At 35.2% G+C, this 15,954-nt stretch overlaps 1 protein-coding gene across 3 annotated transcripts; it reads left to right on the top strand.

Moving 5' to 3' along the window:
• The first annotated feature begins 3,104 nt into the window (after window positions 1–3,104).
• Window positions 3,105–15,332, top strand: LOC138334694 (myophilin-like). Of its 3 annotated transcripts, none has more exons than XM_069283385.1 (4): window positions 3,105–3,258; window positions 13,031–13,146; window positions 13,644–13,848; window positions 14,325–15,332. In XM_069283385.1, the coding sequence occupies exons 1-4, from the start codon at window positions 3,247–3,249 to the stop codon at window positions 14,508–14,510; spliced, it is 519 nt and encodes a 172-aa protein (XP_069139486.1). In that variant the 5' UTR covers window positions 3,105–3,246; the 3' UTR covers window positions 14,511–15,332. The 3 variants fall into 3 exon arrangements, with proteins under 3 accessions (XP_069139486.1, XP_069139471.1, XP_069139477.1); XM_069283370.1 differs by lacking the exon at window positions 3,105–3,258 and adding an exon at window positions 8,719–8,802; XM_069283376.1 differs by lacking the exon at window positions 3,105–3,258 and adding an exon at window positions 10,731–10,769.
• The last annotated feature ends 622 nt before the right edge of the window (window positions 15,333–15,954 follow it).

Genomic DNA, 15,954 nt, shown 5'->3' with positions numbered 1-15,954 from the left:
TATATGTTTCTGGTAGGCATCACCTTGTGTACCTTGTGTAAAACTTTTAACCAGCGACCTTATCTTTGTTTTAACAGCTTACTAAATAATAAAACCTCGGGAATATTCAATTTTCATTATGTGATCTAAAGGAACGAAATCGGAAAATGATGGTCATGTAATTATCAATTTGAAAATGTTTCTGTGTTAATAAAAATTCACTAGCCCTATGGATTTCAAGAACCAGCATAACGAAAATATATTTTATAGCTCAATGCACGTAGATATCATAGACATAAATTGGGAAAGGGGATTAAAAAATAAAAACTTGAGAGTTTGATTTCATGGTATATAATTCATTTATAGCTGTAATGAGTCTCTCTTCCTTTTAATGCTACATGTACATGTATGTCGACATGTGTTCTTAAACAATCATCAACAGTACATTTATTGGTCATATAGAATATCATTATTGGTATTACATATCGATCGATATGGATCATTCCTCCTTCACCCGTAGTCTTTTAGGAGCCAGTACAGGAATCCCCTTCACCAGTGTTGCAGACCAAAGACAATTCTTTATAAAGTCAATTCAATATGTTGTACGCGTTACGCGATGCCTTTTGTGAACCATTGAGGTTAACCAAGGACGTATATGAGAAGGATAAGACACACTGGGTTTTGGGGGAGTACAACGTAGGAGCTTTTGTGTTTGTGCACTGACCGTGACGTTGGGCGACGACCGTTTTCCTTTGATATCTGCCGGCGCAGCCTTTGATGTTAGCTTGCGCGTGCGAGGGTTACCGTCTTACTTTCTGCCGCGGGGCCGTCGTTTCATGAGCTGTCGTACTTTTTAACGAAAATTTAAGACATATGTTCTAAATCTTCCGTCCTTAATGCAAGTAATAAACGTTGTAAAATTTTATAAACTTTACATTGGTGTTTCGTTTGACTTGATAAGACAAGTATTTGTTGAGAAAAACGGTTTTTATTCCCGGTTCATAGGCGTCTCGTGTGGTGTTTGGTAGTGTAAAGAGACAGTCACGAATCCTTTTCACTTATAAATCCTTGGGTTAACCAACGTTACTGAACTGCGCGGCTATATAACTTATTCATAAGTTGTATATTCCAGCAGCGAGCTCCGACCTATTTAACTTTTATTTTCATTATTCTTTTCTTTATATTTTTGTGGATTTGATTGTATTCAATATCCTCTAACGGGGGAAATAAAGCTTGATGATGATGGTCCATCGCTAACTTACCTATCAACTGATATTTTGACACCTGATGTGAGCTAATCAACAAAGCGTGACAGGTCACTAAACACCTTTATTACGTTATCTGGTCAGCCCACAGCTCATTAGTCTCGGTTGACCACGCGTTTTAGTTACTGCAGTATACAGGTAACGCAGCACGACATTGGCTATTCGGTAGTATTCTAATTTTGATACCTCATATCTGCTGTTTGGATTAGAAATAGACATCTTCAGTCTCATTTTTTCCCGTTTGACCCGTGCATGATTTATTTTTCAATTAAAGACACCAATGAATGAACTTGAGCGAAATATTAACAAGTCTTCGGATGTACTGTATTATTTGAAAGCTGAATGTATTTCGTCAAAAAATAACAGGATCAAAAATATCACTCCAGCTAAATTATAAATATTTGTAATATTACGGTTCTCAAAACTTGGTATATAGAATCAGAAATATATGTTTCTGATAGAATTAAATCCGCCAAACCACAGTAGAATTAAATGACAAACAATTATGTACTTATATCCTGATGATTAAGTATTAAATGTGTATTAATTAAGTCACCTGATCGATTTCAGACAACGCAATTTTGGATAACATAATCAAGAACATATACGTCCTTGATATAATATTCATGTACACAACGTAAGTGTATAGTTAGGTATATTTTATTGTGTGTAATTATGCAGTAATCGCACGGAGATGTTCATTTATCTATACGACAGATACATCATATATGCATGGTATAAATCCCTATTTTCAAGCATATTTCAAACTCATATCTGTGATCGATGATAATATTAAATATGTATCGGACATGTAAACAGGTATTTGTGTCTTCAAAATCGATATTTTCAAACAGATAGTTTGTTTTAGATTGCAGACTCCGAAAATCGCCACTCTAACTTATGAGTCGATCCCGTTGTCCTCGTGACGTCACAGGTAAGGGGTCCCGAATCGGGGTCAATCTCTTAGGGCTTCAGGTGTGTTCTAAAGAAAAGACGCATTATCTCTAATATCGTAATCGCTATGAAACACGTACTTTCTCCATTCTAAATTTTATCTAATGACGCATTTATCAAGCCTTATATACCAAACCATTCCGTGTACCAAGCTGTATCAACTTAGGAGGTGTTATTTAACTTTTGTAATGTTTGTAAGTGAATGCATTTCATTAATGAAGTTGTGAATCGCAAATGAAACTGGGGTCAGGTCTTGAGTTCTTGAATTGGAACCCAAGGCTTTGTATGAGTTTATGAATGTGTAGTAAATCTAGTGTTTGAAATTAATCGAAATGTTGATAACCAAAAATGCCTACCACAGAAAACAATTTTCTATAAGACTCTTGTTAGATAACGATATCTTTTGTAATGTTGAGTGACATTATATAGGTTTTGCGATAGACATTTAGGTATCAGTACGCCAATGGCTATTAGGAAAACAGGTCTGAACCATCTTAATCTCTTCCCCACACATACACTGTACGTACATTTGGCGTGTATGTATTTGGGAACTTTTATCTTCACTCGACACGAGCGTTAAACATTTTTGAGTTCACGTGACCTCCTATCCTCCCTCCACAGGAGATAGAGTAGTTGTACGTGCTGAACACGTGCGTAATGTTTGCCGTTTTCACGCTCTTTCTATCCGTTTCAGGAATAAACTCCCACTATCTGTAGACTGCATTGGAACTCTTCAAATTAGCAGGGAAGAAAAAGATAAAGACTGTAATGATGATATTGTGTACCAAATAAATTTACCAAATTAACCCGATTTAATTAACATTTCTTGTGTATCTATATCTTTAATTATTAATGGTACATTGGCTTATCGGTGCGAAATTATTTGCAGATAATGTATGTACCTCCCCCCCCTACCAATGAATGGAACAGTCTGCGCGAGAGCCAGTAACATTAGTTCGGTACCTCCCGTAGGCAATAACTATCTTTCTTATTGCATCTGACGATAGTTGTAAGGACAGACTTAAGGTTACAGAACAACACCGCCATCATGCCACCTAAGGTAGGGATGACTTTCATTTATATATTTTATATACAATAATTTGTTTTAAAGACCCTTTGAGACGAAATCTTTTCGAAAACAATATATGGCGTATTTTGGTCACACAAAATATTGGACTGTTGCAGGTGTTTGTGGAGTTAATTCCATTTCTGGTTTATTAATTTAAAAATATTCATCTTCATGTATGTTATCTCTAGTCTATTAATGATATATTGAAATATTGTTTTAGTCATATTTAAATCTATGTTCTAACACGTTGGATATTTACCATTGATATCATAGTAGGGGGTCTTGATACTCTAGCGGAGACTCCTTCTTTAAGTGCCCAGGAACGACTTAGTGAAGGGTCTGTTTACTGCGAATTAATTGGAGGGTGGTGAGACGGTCGGCCACTTGAGGCTGAACATTAGTTTATGCATCCGCCAGTGTTTTGGTTAAAGGTGTTGTCAGTCGATACAAAATGTAGTTCATAGGGAACATCTGTGTTTAATAGCGGGGAGGATGGACGAAACTCATGCATATGCTTTAATTTACTAATATTAGTGAGCGATTTAATTTCAATTTCAATCATAATGGGATGGCCGCTCTTTAAAAAGATTTCATCCTTCTTCAATCAACCTTTCATGAATTATTAATGTTTTCACATAGGTAAGTTATACTATTATTATGACACTGGTAATGCGAAATTATGTAACATTTGAAATAGCAAAAAGAGGTATATCTTCAAAAAATAAGACAATTTCAACCTCTTCGAAATAAAATATCATGTGCACATTCTGCAAAAATGCAGAAAGCTGCTTTGAACCATAGATGTAGCACTGCTGACGTCATAGCCCGCGTTTGTGGCCATTAAGACGAATTACCTGTATTGCGATATCAGTATAGAAACAGTATGTTGATCGTGGTGCCAAACTATTCACGTATATACATCTGGTTCTGGAGCTAAAGGCCAACAATCTAATGCTTTTATCTTTACACGCAAACAGTGTAAATGTATAGATACACATTGAAGATGGGTGAGGAAGAGGGCGAATTGATGACGCTTTTTTCGACTTACGTCATTGTATTGTGACGTAGTACGTCGGTTTTGACGATAAGAAATCGCGGAAATAAATCGTCGCGTAAAGACTCAACTAAAACTATAACGGAGACTTTTACCTGAAAATTGTGAAATAAAATCGCCATGAAAATGGCATTGGTTTACAGTATCATCATCATGAGTCCTAAAACCAATTACCTTGTACTTTTATTATATTTTCTATAAAAATGCTTACTGTATATGATAAGCGACAAAAATCGAAAAACCGGGAAAATAAAGTTTAATCCTCCAAAATTTTCCACCAGCTGAAGAGATCATTTCCGATAGTAATGATCCCTACCTTTCAGAACATTATGCTGCTAAGCCACCCCTGGCATTTCTCCTTGTTGAAAAATGTGTAAAAGAGCGCGAGGCTAAGGACGTATGCCATATTATCTCGTACATCGCTGGTAAACGTCAGTGCATGCAGGGCTATATTTAACATAACACATGTAAACGAAACAAAAATAATTCCAGGCAGACCGAAATGCATCCATTTGACACAGTGAAAACATGGCAGTTATCCGAAAATTTACTGGTAGGGTAGCAAAAGCTGCTACAGGTCCAAGATGTATCATCATGTAGAATGCTAAGATCTATTTTTACATCTAATACGATAACTATTGTGACCCCCTTATAGTAGATGGAGTCTATTTCATTATAATTTATTTCTAAAATCCATTGTTTAGTTTATTCTTATTTTTGCGGAAAGAAAATATCCTAATAATATCTGATATTTGAAATAGATGTTTTAGAGATCAAAGATGTAATCATATTGGCTGACAAGGTAACTGAATCCTGATTCTAAGGAAATGGAATACGAAATGCTCAGTTGTAATTCCTATTATTCGTACCAGTTATGTGGTATTTTTGAAAAATCGTAAATAAAAGTTGCAGAATTCTTGGGTAATATCCTGTCAAAATTGTTCCTGGCAAGAGTCGATGGGAGGTTGCATCACAAAACACCAAAAAAACAAAACAACTGATTCTTCTGTCAAAAGCATTTCATGCAGAAACGTTATTATTCTATATGTGTATCACTCGTTTGTTATAGAAGCAAGATAAAAATGCTTTCTGTAGGTTTGGGATGCAAACAATATGAGATCCACACAATATACAGAGTGAGGATGCAGAGAACAAATTTTCCCTCGAGTGTACTGTGTTTTATGTGGAGGGTGGTTTGATTCGGTATGGGGGAGGGGAGCAGCTGATATGTTGCCAAACACAACACATAATTCCAAACTACAGTATCATAATGACAAAACCAGCCACTACACCAAGGTTTCATGTGAGAAAAAAAAAGAAATTTAAGGAAAAAGGAAGCCATCTAGTTAGAATTTGGGTTTTAAAAGTACATAATGATATCATGTAGTCCCTTAAGTCGAAACCGTATGATATAGCGCATAAAGAAAAAAAGAAAGTGTTATTTTTAGACTCGTGTATCACAGACCTATCAGTAGTCGGTATATAACGTTGGCTCGACAAGAACCATCCGTTTATTTAAGAACTATTTATAGACCCGACACCTCCTCCACTCCCTAGTGATGTTTCCGGGCGTGGTGGCTTTAAGAACATATCTGATGTTCATGATTTAATTCAATTCAAATCGTTGCGGCTTATTTATACTCACGCAGACTTGATACCAGGCAACTAATTGCAAAAACATGTTTGCCTGGTTCTGAGTGTATGTGGGTATTTAGTGTGAGGTTTAGACCCCGTCTGTTCCATTGTAGACTGGCCACCAGTCTCTAGAATATTAAACAAATCACTAAAATTTGGCTTGATTATTTTTGTCTCCACAACATGACCGATTCTTAAACTAGAGGGAGATTATCTGATAAAGAACTCTGCTGAGAAAGTCTTATCAGCAACTTAGGGTCTGGTGGCCAGTCTAGTTCCATTGGTGCAGTAGAGATTGGTTACTGGTATTGACGGTCTTCCTGATTTCATTCCAGGTTATAGTTGATCAGACGAAAATCCATATCATTATCATTATTAAGGAACTGCATTCTATTCGATTTATATGCGTTTTCTTGCCGATCATATGCGCTTGCCAAAATTATGCAATTCAATTTCGTTTAATTCAATATTTCTCTTTGCAAAGAGACTATTTAATATTTCACTTGGTTATTAACGTTCACCTTACATGTACACTGCCCTCCAAAAGTTCTGGTACGCGTCAGTTTTACAAGTATACATGAATTACAGAAACATGTAAAACTTTTTAATACAGGCAGCAGTATATATTTATCAACCTATTTATCTTCTCTGACCCATTAATAGTTTTTTCGAGAGTTTTCTTATAGATAAATTACCAGCAAATTTTAACATATGTAACATAACTTTTGGAGGGCAGTGTAGATTAACGGTAATTGTATAAAGGGGACATTATTTAAATAATAGATAATTAAAGAGTTCTTCTCGCCCACAGGCAACATGAAAACAAATAAAAACTCTTCAAAATATTTTTTTTACGTCAAACCTGCAACTGATACCTTTAATTGTTTTCGTTAATAAATAAAGTACATGAAAACTTTTCATGATGACATTTATGCTCCACTTTGTTATTCAAGCTGTTTAAATATAGCTTACTTAAACACTTAAAAACTAAATGAACAGGAAAAAGCATCTCAAAACATCTTTTTCCGTTTTAAACGAACTTGATATTAAGCTGGAGGTTCTTCAATCCCAAACCAGATCTTATCTACAAACATGTAAAACTAAAACCTGAACATTGAAATACACATCTACATCGTCCGATGCTGTCGATTACAGCTGTCTGACGTCACCGATGTTTTTGTAGATGAAATCTAAGAAGCAATAAACAAGAAACTGACATGTTTTTATGTAGAATTCAGCGGGGCTATCTCCGTGTTATCTCTCGAGTCGAGTCGTTATCCTTGTTTCTTTTTCATTACTATTCGCTGAGGAACCGCACTCCTCAAATCACACGGGAGTAAAATCTTCGCAGGTCTGGCAGTGATTAAAGTTCTTAAGAACGTATAGTTCACCGAAAGGCTGACGCGGAGGAAACAATGTTATTCATACATCATAAAGATGGGTTTAATTATCCTGAATTCATTTACACACGAAAGAAAAAATCATTATGCAATCATAACTCTGAGAAGTATTAGGAAGGAAAAAGAAAAGAGTATAGTGTTACGAAGCTAACATGCTGCTAAAATGCAGATAACATTTCAGTAGATTGCTATAAAACTGAAACTTACTTGCAATATATTTGATGTCCAATGTCGTCGTGTATCATATTATAAATTATGTATTGTATAATATTGTATATTTTCCAATATTTGTAAATAAAATGAAATGCATTGTACAAGTAAATCGTATTTCTTTATTAAATATATATAGACAAATTGCTAATAGTAACTGCTCGTTAAAGTACGTCTAGTACCCGCTGAGCATTTGGTAAGATATAAACGTCTGTTTGGACGTGATCATTTATTCACAATTATCTAAAATTGTATGATAGTTTTTTATATTTTACATTTAAAAATTATCGTATCTTTTAATTAAAGCATCGAGAAGTGGATCGAGAAGTGGATTCGACATGATTTTCTACACGATGCTGTCCCTTTTGAATATCACATTCTGTAGTGTCGGTAGGTCAGCTGAGCGATGTCTGTTTTGTTTGTTTACGTTGGGTAAAGTTCATGATCGAAGAGTGTTGACATTTGGATCCTGGTTAAGCTAAGGACATTTGTCAATAAATAATAATTCTTAATTGGAAAATGTGTTTGTGGTGCACATGAACACAAACAACACTTACATCTCTTTGGACCTGTCGGTCATATCACGTAGTCAAACGTTATTGACCACTCTGGATAGCCAATCCGAAATCATCACAAACTAAGATACTAGACTTCTCTTGGAGAATGCTGTGACGTCTTTACCTCATGCGACTATGCGTATGTCATAAAATCTACTAATTGTTTCCCTAAAGATAACATAGTAACTAGCTTTATTGGCGTGCCATTAGCCCGCCCTAACGCGACCCGTATAATCATTTATGTTTGCCTACAATAAGGCCTACCGCGATATATACCCCCTATATGCAATCTACTGTTTACACTTTCACCTGAAATCATTCATCATCAGTATCTTCCTATGATGTTCATGCTGCTTCGGTATTTTAGTCATTTAAGGTTGAGTTCTTTTCTTTGACATGCATTTTAACTTGAATCTCCTTTTTCCAGAGATATAGGTAAAAGTAATATATTTTTGGCAACGAAATAAAGAAAAGCCAATTTAGCAACTGAAGCAAACCGAACATTGGAGCATCGAAGTTGAAGCAATGCTGCTTACTAAAGAAACTCGGTATACGGAAATCTCACACAACACGCGCTCTACACACAATGACATGTGAGCTTTATGAACCTATGGCTATAGTGTGGCTAGAAGTGATAGCGGATTCCTGTTGTATCAGGTTTTACGTCTGCCATATCTTGGTGTGTATGTGTTTTTTTGTTATATCTATAAAAAAACCTTCTGATATCCATATGGATGAATATACAAATGTAACTATCTTAAATACGGTATCTATCTTTTCTTTGAGCTTTCTGTTTTGATAATTTTATTTCGAACGTCGGCTTAGTAAGTTTTCCGAGTTGTATAGAGAAAATGCCAATTGGTCTGAATATTCACCACCCAATTGATATATATTCAATATGGAATCAACAGCGTAAATATTTTTGTTACTGTGATTCGGCTCCATATTTAAACAAAAATCTCCAATAAGCATAGCACTATTAACATAGTAATATTTATAGTGCCTTTATTTCAGTACTTACTTCCTATCAAATGTCTAGATGCTGCAATATACCTATTGGATACACACTTGAATTCATTCAATTGAGTACATAAAGCAAGTCATTTCAAACATTTGCAACTATAAAATATTACCTTAGTCAATTCATAAGTTATTAATATATAAAAAGCCTCTTTCCCGGTGGACATATTGTGAGTGTATGGGTGTAGCATGATACCACTTACTTATGTTTAGAAGTAGGTGGCGGATATACCTCAAAGTAGCCAACAATGTTTACATTGTTTAAAGGAGCTCTTGTGAAAAATAAAAATGTGCAGAGCCTGTGTAAAATTCGCGTCATTTATTTATAACTTCCAGTCACGTGATTACTTTATGGCATGTGTCTAGACGAGAGTGAAAGACCGTGTAATATTTTATAACGACAGCTCTGTAGTAACTTTCTGTTTGATCTTCTCCAGTTTGTTCTGTATACCACATGGGTGTTTGAAATCAGATTTATTCGGAGTACGCAGAGGTTGGATTCGATTAAACTTAACAAGGCATTAAACTACTAAAGTGGTTGGTGACGTCATTCAAAGCGTATTATGTACACACACGAGAATCAAAATTAGTAACAAGAAAAATTCTTTAGATCTGATGAGGCATTGCAGAATTTGGCAAGGAATGGAATAAATAGATACTCTATAGAGAACTCACCTTTAAGCTCACATTAATGTTCCGCCAAACAACTTACGTAATCGCGTTAGTATCAACTTATTTAAACATATCTCATTGTAACCTTTATGTACAATAGACTTGGTCAAACTTCAATTTTTTCCCCAAATTATATGAAACCCTCTCCCTGACATTACTTGTATTAGTGCCATGTCCAGTAAGGTATGTGCTACCCTGGGATTTTATTGGAACACTTAAAACTTAGACAAATAGAGTTTTGTGATTTACTTTGGATAAAAATTCAGTGAAATGTCTAATGCCAATTTATATATATTATATAACATTGATTGACAAGTGCTTTCTAATGTCATGCGAAAATTAACTAGAGTAGATTTATTATTAAGCAGTAACAAAAAAGCGCTATAACGAAAAGCAACCGGGTTGTAATGGAGTATATTTGTCGATTTCAAACGATTCATCTGGTATGTGTGTAATTAGGTTTTTACATGTCAAAACATCTTTCATATCTCCAAAAATTGCCGTATCTCAAACGTATTATCAACAAAGATGAAGGAAATAACAAAATTACGTCCACACAGAGAGTACGTTCATATACCAGTAAATGCACAATACTGCTACAGTACAATGATGCGCGTGTATTGCACGACCTCAGTAGGGTACGTGTAGGACGGTAAGCGATGACAACAACAGGTGTCAGCAATAAATATTTGTACACAGTTATTTATGTAACCACGGACATGTGTTTTTACATCATACTGGGAAATGCCATTGCTGCACCGCGTAACATATTAACATAACATCATAATAATAAATTATCATCATCCCCACGACTGAGGGCTAGGATACACCGCCGCAAGTATTGGATAGGACAAGGTTCTGGGCCAACAATCCTCATTGGCTGAAATTGATCGGAGAATACAGTTTGATTTTTAATCACATGATCGGGAAATGTATTTTAACAAAATACCGACCGTATGTATTGATATCAAGCTGCTTATAACACATTGAAAAAAATATGATGGTCTGCATTCTCCTCTAAAGGTACTGGTAGACTTCTTAGTCGTCAAAATTTATTTTCCGTAAAATCATATACTGAAAATCTTATTCTAAACGGCTATTTACTAATAATCTTTTGATAATCTAACGCCAAATCGCCAAATCACTTTTATTGTATATTCCTTACCATTCCAGTATGTGTATTGTGTAGTAGAATTGGACACAACTGATATTGTTCAGTATTGTTTGTTGATTCTATTGTTACAAAGGGTTCCAACGTCCATATGATCTACATGTAAAGGTTGCACGCATGTAGGAAATATTAGGATTGGTCATATGAAGGAATCCAGTAAGGGACTTGTTGATTCCATGGCTAAGCAGATTTCAGTTAAATCAAATGTTGTTGCTATCACCACGATTGTTTACACTGCAATAGATCAGATACCGGACAGCTGGTGTGAGTACTGGACATGGCAGCCGGTCAGTGATCTGTGTGATGTGGTCAATCATTTGATACTGTGGTCAGTTGAGGGTAATGGTGAGATGGACCAGTGTTTTCGTTTGTCTACGAGTACTGATAAATCACGTCGTATAATTGGCACCTTCCTGGCATCTCTATACAAACAAGGTGGTCTGTCTGAGGGATTTACTACTGGTGTATTCAAACACAGACCCTGGTGGTTCACTGAGGAATAGTTTACTTGTTTCTTTTTCATTTTGAAAAAAAAATGTAATTTCTTATTGAATTAGAGAAAAACACATGTTTAGTGAATATTTTAATGAATACAAAAGTGTATATGGCGAAGTAAACGAGTATTTAAATGAAAAAAGAATGAATTAAAACGTAATGAATTGAAGAAATAAGTAAGTCCTTGTTATCATGTTTTCAGCCAGCTACGTGTTAGTGGATCTAACAAAATCCTATAACGTCCACATTCCTATCAATCTGAAAGTTCCTTTTGACGGACACATTGTCGTAACGACTGTGCTCATGGATAGCAGAAAAGGCCATTTATATTCTATTGTTTACAATGATAACTAAATACAATACTTGGATATCGTCTTTCCTCTAAAACGTCTGGTACCGTTATACTATCGGCAAACCAGAAATGCTAAATGAGGGACAGTTTCAAGAAGGCGATTCCTTACCTTTTTATTTTTTATACTGTAATTTCAATAGTCCGTTCTGATAATTACGTGATCGTTTTTAAACATTACTTAAGGAGAGAATAAGAGGTCATTTTTAGCAATGGTTCCATTATTCATGAGTCCTTTTTGGTTTCTGGCAGTGGTTCTCCGGAACATCGACACATTAGTGCTTTCTCTATTTACTACTGATACATAAAGTTATTACCTATCATCATAGGTTTATTCGACATGCAGAACATGCATTTACAGAGGAATGTTTCTCATGGCTTGGCGCCAGAACGGATCTGGATGATTAACACTCTACGGCTTTCTCGTCAATTTCTAAGCGCGTGTCAAAATCGCGATTCTTTATTTGTTCTGGCTCAAAGTCTATTCCTTTCTACCGAACTACAAGCAGTTTCACAAACGTAGTTTCTAGTTGTAGGTACCGAGTTGGCGAAACACATCAACTCTCCATTCATACACTACTACAGCTTACTTGTTTCAGCTAGACAACAGTGCCAAAAGGTTTATAGTTATATAATTAGCAAATGCATGTGGTAAGCTGATAGTGATATTATCTGCGACCTCACGTGCATTGACGTGTATCATTGTGCCAACATTGTTTAGTTCGGAGTAGACGTTATATGTACACCGACCGATGGTCTCTTCTTCAATTCAACTTTAGTATTGTTAGCTTAATTATACAAAATCTAAAATTTAGGTTTCTGATGTGTAGATTTATGTTTCATATCAAAACTATGCAGATGGAACAATGATTTGTACTTCCTGCAGATCTATATGCACGTGTAGTGGTACTTTTGAATGATAACTGTTTGTCTGTTTCTTATTGTTTAAAATCACTTTAGAAAGAAGAAGAAGCAAACAAAAATAAAAATAGAATAAAACCAGTCAAAACAGCGCGGCAATTATCGATAAGATATTCGGATAAACGGAAAGGGATTGGTTCTGTATCATGTTTCGATAACAGAGAAAATATTTCATCATTGAATGTAATGGCCGACCGTTTGTTAAGAGAGGAGTTCAGTTTCGTTGGTGTATACTGTTAATGTGATATGTATAATTACATGTCTTTTTATGAATTCCAGCGTGATGCCGAGTTGGAGACACAAGCATTGGACTGGGTAGAGGCCAACTACGGGAAACCAATCGACAGGAAAAGCGGCTACGAAACTGTTCTCAAGGACGGCATCATCTTATGCGAGTATGACGCCTAAACTAATACACACATACTTATAGTAGAAATCTTATTTCACGTACACGGGTTCTTAACAATAAAGGTAAAAGTAAGATTTTTTTTTATTTTGCATCAAAATACAAGTTCACACATACTATATCACCATTGCTTCTCTACGGTTTGATAGATGGGATTCAAAAGGTTACTATTATGGATTAATAATAACAATGAGTGTATATAAACACTAAGCATTGTATTGAGGGAAGTCATTACTACTGTATGGTAAGATTAAGACTTATTTGGAACATATTCACAGGAGATGGGGTAGGGGTAATTCCGTCAAAAAATATATATATCCCGGTGAACTGGTTAATTTAGCCAAATTAAACCCCCTTACAAATGATATTAGACACTATACAGGGAGCTTTTGTACGATTTGGATGTTTGTGCAATGTTACCATCATTATTTAAAAATACATGGGTAGCTGAAGTGATTGAAACTATTCAAATGTATTTTTCCATAGCATGATGAACAATCTGATGCCCGGATGTATCAAGAAAATTGACCGTAAAGGAGGCGGCTTTGCTCTGATGCAGAACCTTGGACGATTCCAGGACGCCGCCAAGAAGTACGGCGTCCCAGCAGAGGAAGTGTTCCAGACTGTTGATCTCTGGGAGAAAAAGAATATTCCACAAGTTACGCTGTGTATACACGCCATGGCGAGAGTGGTACGTCACGTTCCCTAACAATGGAAATAAAATATGCCAATAAACAGATAATTGGTAATCGATTAGGAGCGATTTGGTTAAAACAAGTTGTCAGTGGTGTGTCAATTCACCAAACAACTCTAAACGTCCCTAAAATGACGGTGTTTCGATATATATGTATCTGATAAGAATCTTGTCTCCTTACATTGATCTTTATTGGAGTATATTTACTGTTCAAGAAAGACCAACCTAATGTACTAATATTGTATGGCTTATTCTGGCCAGAGATGGACAAGACAGACGTGCATATTGGCACGAGTCTTATATGAGCCGTTTAAGTTTAGAAATGTCAGCATTGGGAGTTTTCCTATTTAATGTCAGTGACTGTTACAGAACAAATACATGAACACATTGTACGATAATTTGGTCGTATGTAGATGGACACTTTGATAATAACGAATATCGCCAAATTCATAATTTTCTGTTCTATATTTTAGGCTCAGACAAGAGATGACTACAAAGGTCCTATTCTTGGACCAAAAATGGCTGAGAAACAAGAGCGTGAATTCACTGAAGCGCAACTGAGAGAAGGAAGGAATGTAATTAGTTTACAATATGGCAGCAACGAGGGTGCCTCACAAGCTGGTTTGAACATGGGCAAACAACGCTCTATCATGGATTAATTCATTTACATAGCACTTGGACATTAAGACGTTTACAATATATACCATCGGTATACTCTAGAACTCAGCAAAGACTAGCAGCGCGTCATCCGAATTGTTACTATGGAATCCGATAAACATGCAGCAAAGAATTATCAAAATAGGAATGCCATGGAAATGATATCATGGCAATGTTCCGGATTTGAACTGTGAACACACGAAAAGTAAAGGTTATTAAGTAATCAAAATGAATTATTTTTTTCATGGCAAAAGTTTGGAAAGTAGTCGCTTGGAAATGATTTTATATTTAATAAAGTATATTTTGGAGATTTAATCATATAACAGTAACATAAGGACTGACAAATTCAAAGCCGAGAAAATGATACATTGCTGTAGAGAAAATCCTGTTTGATTTTTCCTGATTTGTTCATTCAAAAGCCGGATTTGGAATATTTTGTTTTACATAATGCTGAGTCTTATTACCGATTACAATGATCAATGACATTCTGTGTTGCCGGCCATTTGTTTCCATGACAACGTGTGTAAAACTGTATTTGATCCAAGTAATGTTTTGTGCGTATATCTTTCTATCTATCTGGGTTGCAGGAGAGAGACGATATCATATATTTCAATTAGATAGTGTTAGGAGATTTATTTTGATGTACAATGCAAATAGAGATTTTGTTGTCAAAGACGAAAATCTATCGGTGTTGTTTACAAAATTAGAAGCAAAAGTGTGCAATTAACGTGTTTTATTTTCATTGTCATATTATTATAGATTTATTTTTTATTCATACACGTATCAATATGGTTTGATATAGTAATAAAACCATTTCATCCTTACCATTGGATTGTGTTTTTATTTCTTAAAATGAGTATACCATTAGTGGGAGGGACACTGACTGTAAACATGTCTGTGTTAACCAACAAGATAAAAGGATGAGGCACAATAAGCAACCTCCGTACAAAATTATATAGAAACCAGATGACACTATAGAGTAGTAAAATATAATAACATATAACGTCAAAACGAAGCTCACTTATATAAACAAAACATAATATTAGTCAACATCATATGAAAACATGCTAAAAATCCTCCACTGGATCTCATAAAATTAGGCATTTTGTTTAAAAACATCACAATCTTATTCCAAAGACATATTTTTATCCCCAAATAATAACAATTTAAGAAATTAGGTACAAGTAATCTCAATTATTTAAATAATGAAAATGATCTATACAAGCAGTTAAAAGTATCGGAGAAGAAGCGATTTGTATTCTCGCCATGGCAACCACAATTTATACAGATTGAGTTCTGTGTCAGATTAAATGGTGGAGATCGTGCTTCATTGAACTGCATTTGTGTTTGAAACTGGTTTAAAGAATGTTTAGTTTAATAGTATAAAGGTGTTTAAAGAGGAAAGTTATTGAATAGAGATGATTTGAAAGATGAGAAAAACACTGA

The sequence above is a fragment of the Argopecten irradians genome, chromosome 1 (assembly GCF_041381155.1).
Source record: "Argopecten irradians isolate NY chromosome 1, Ai_NY, whole genome shotgun sequence".
NCBI classification, from domain to species: domain Eukaryota; kingdom Metazoa; phylum Mollusca; class Bivalvia; order Pectinida; family Pectinidae; genus Argopecten; species Argopecten irradians.
Note: the sequence above shows the minus strand (reverse complement) of the source record. Positions and strands in the feature narration are given on the sequence as shown.

What these genes read in the sequence shown, in the direction of transcription:
- LOC138334694 (XM_069283370.1), top strand. Translation starts at nt 8,734, where the DNA reads ATGGCTATAGTGTGGCTAGAAGTGATAGCGGATTCCTGTTGTATCAGG. An exon ending in GACGGCATCATCTTATGCGA is followed by an intron (nt 13,147 to 13,643) that starts GTATGACGCCTA and finishes ATTTTTCCATAG; the next exon opens with CATGATGAACAATCTGATGC. An exon ending in TACACGCCATGGCGAGAGTG is followed by an intron (nt 13,849 to 14,324) that starts GTACGTCACGTT and finishes TCTATATTTTAG; the next exon opens with GCTCAGACAAGAGATGACTA.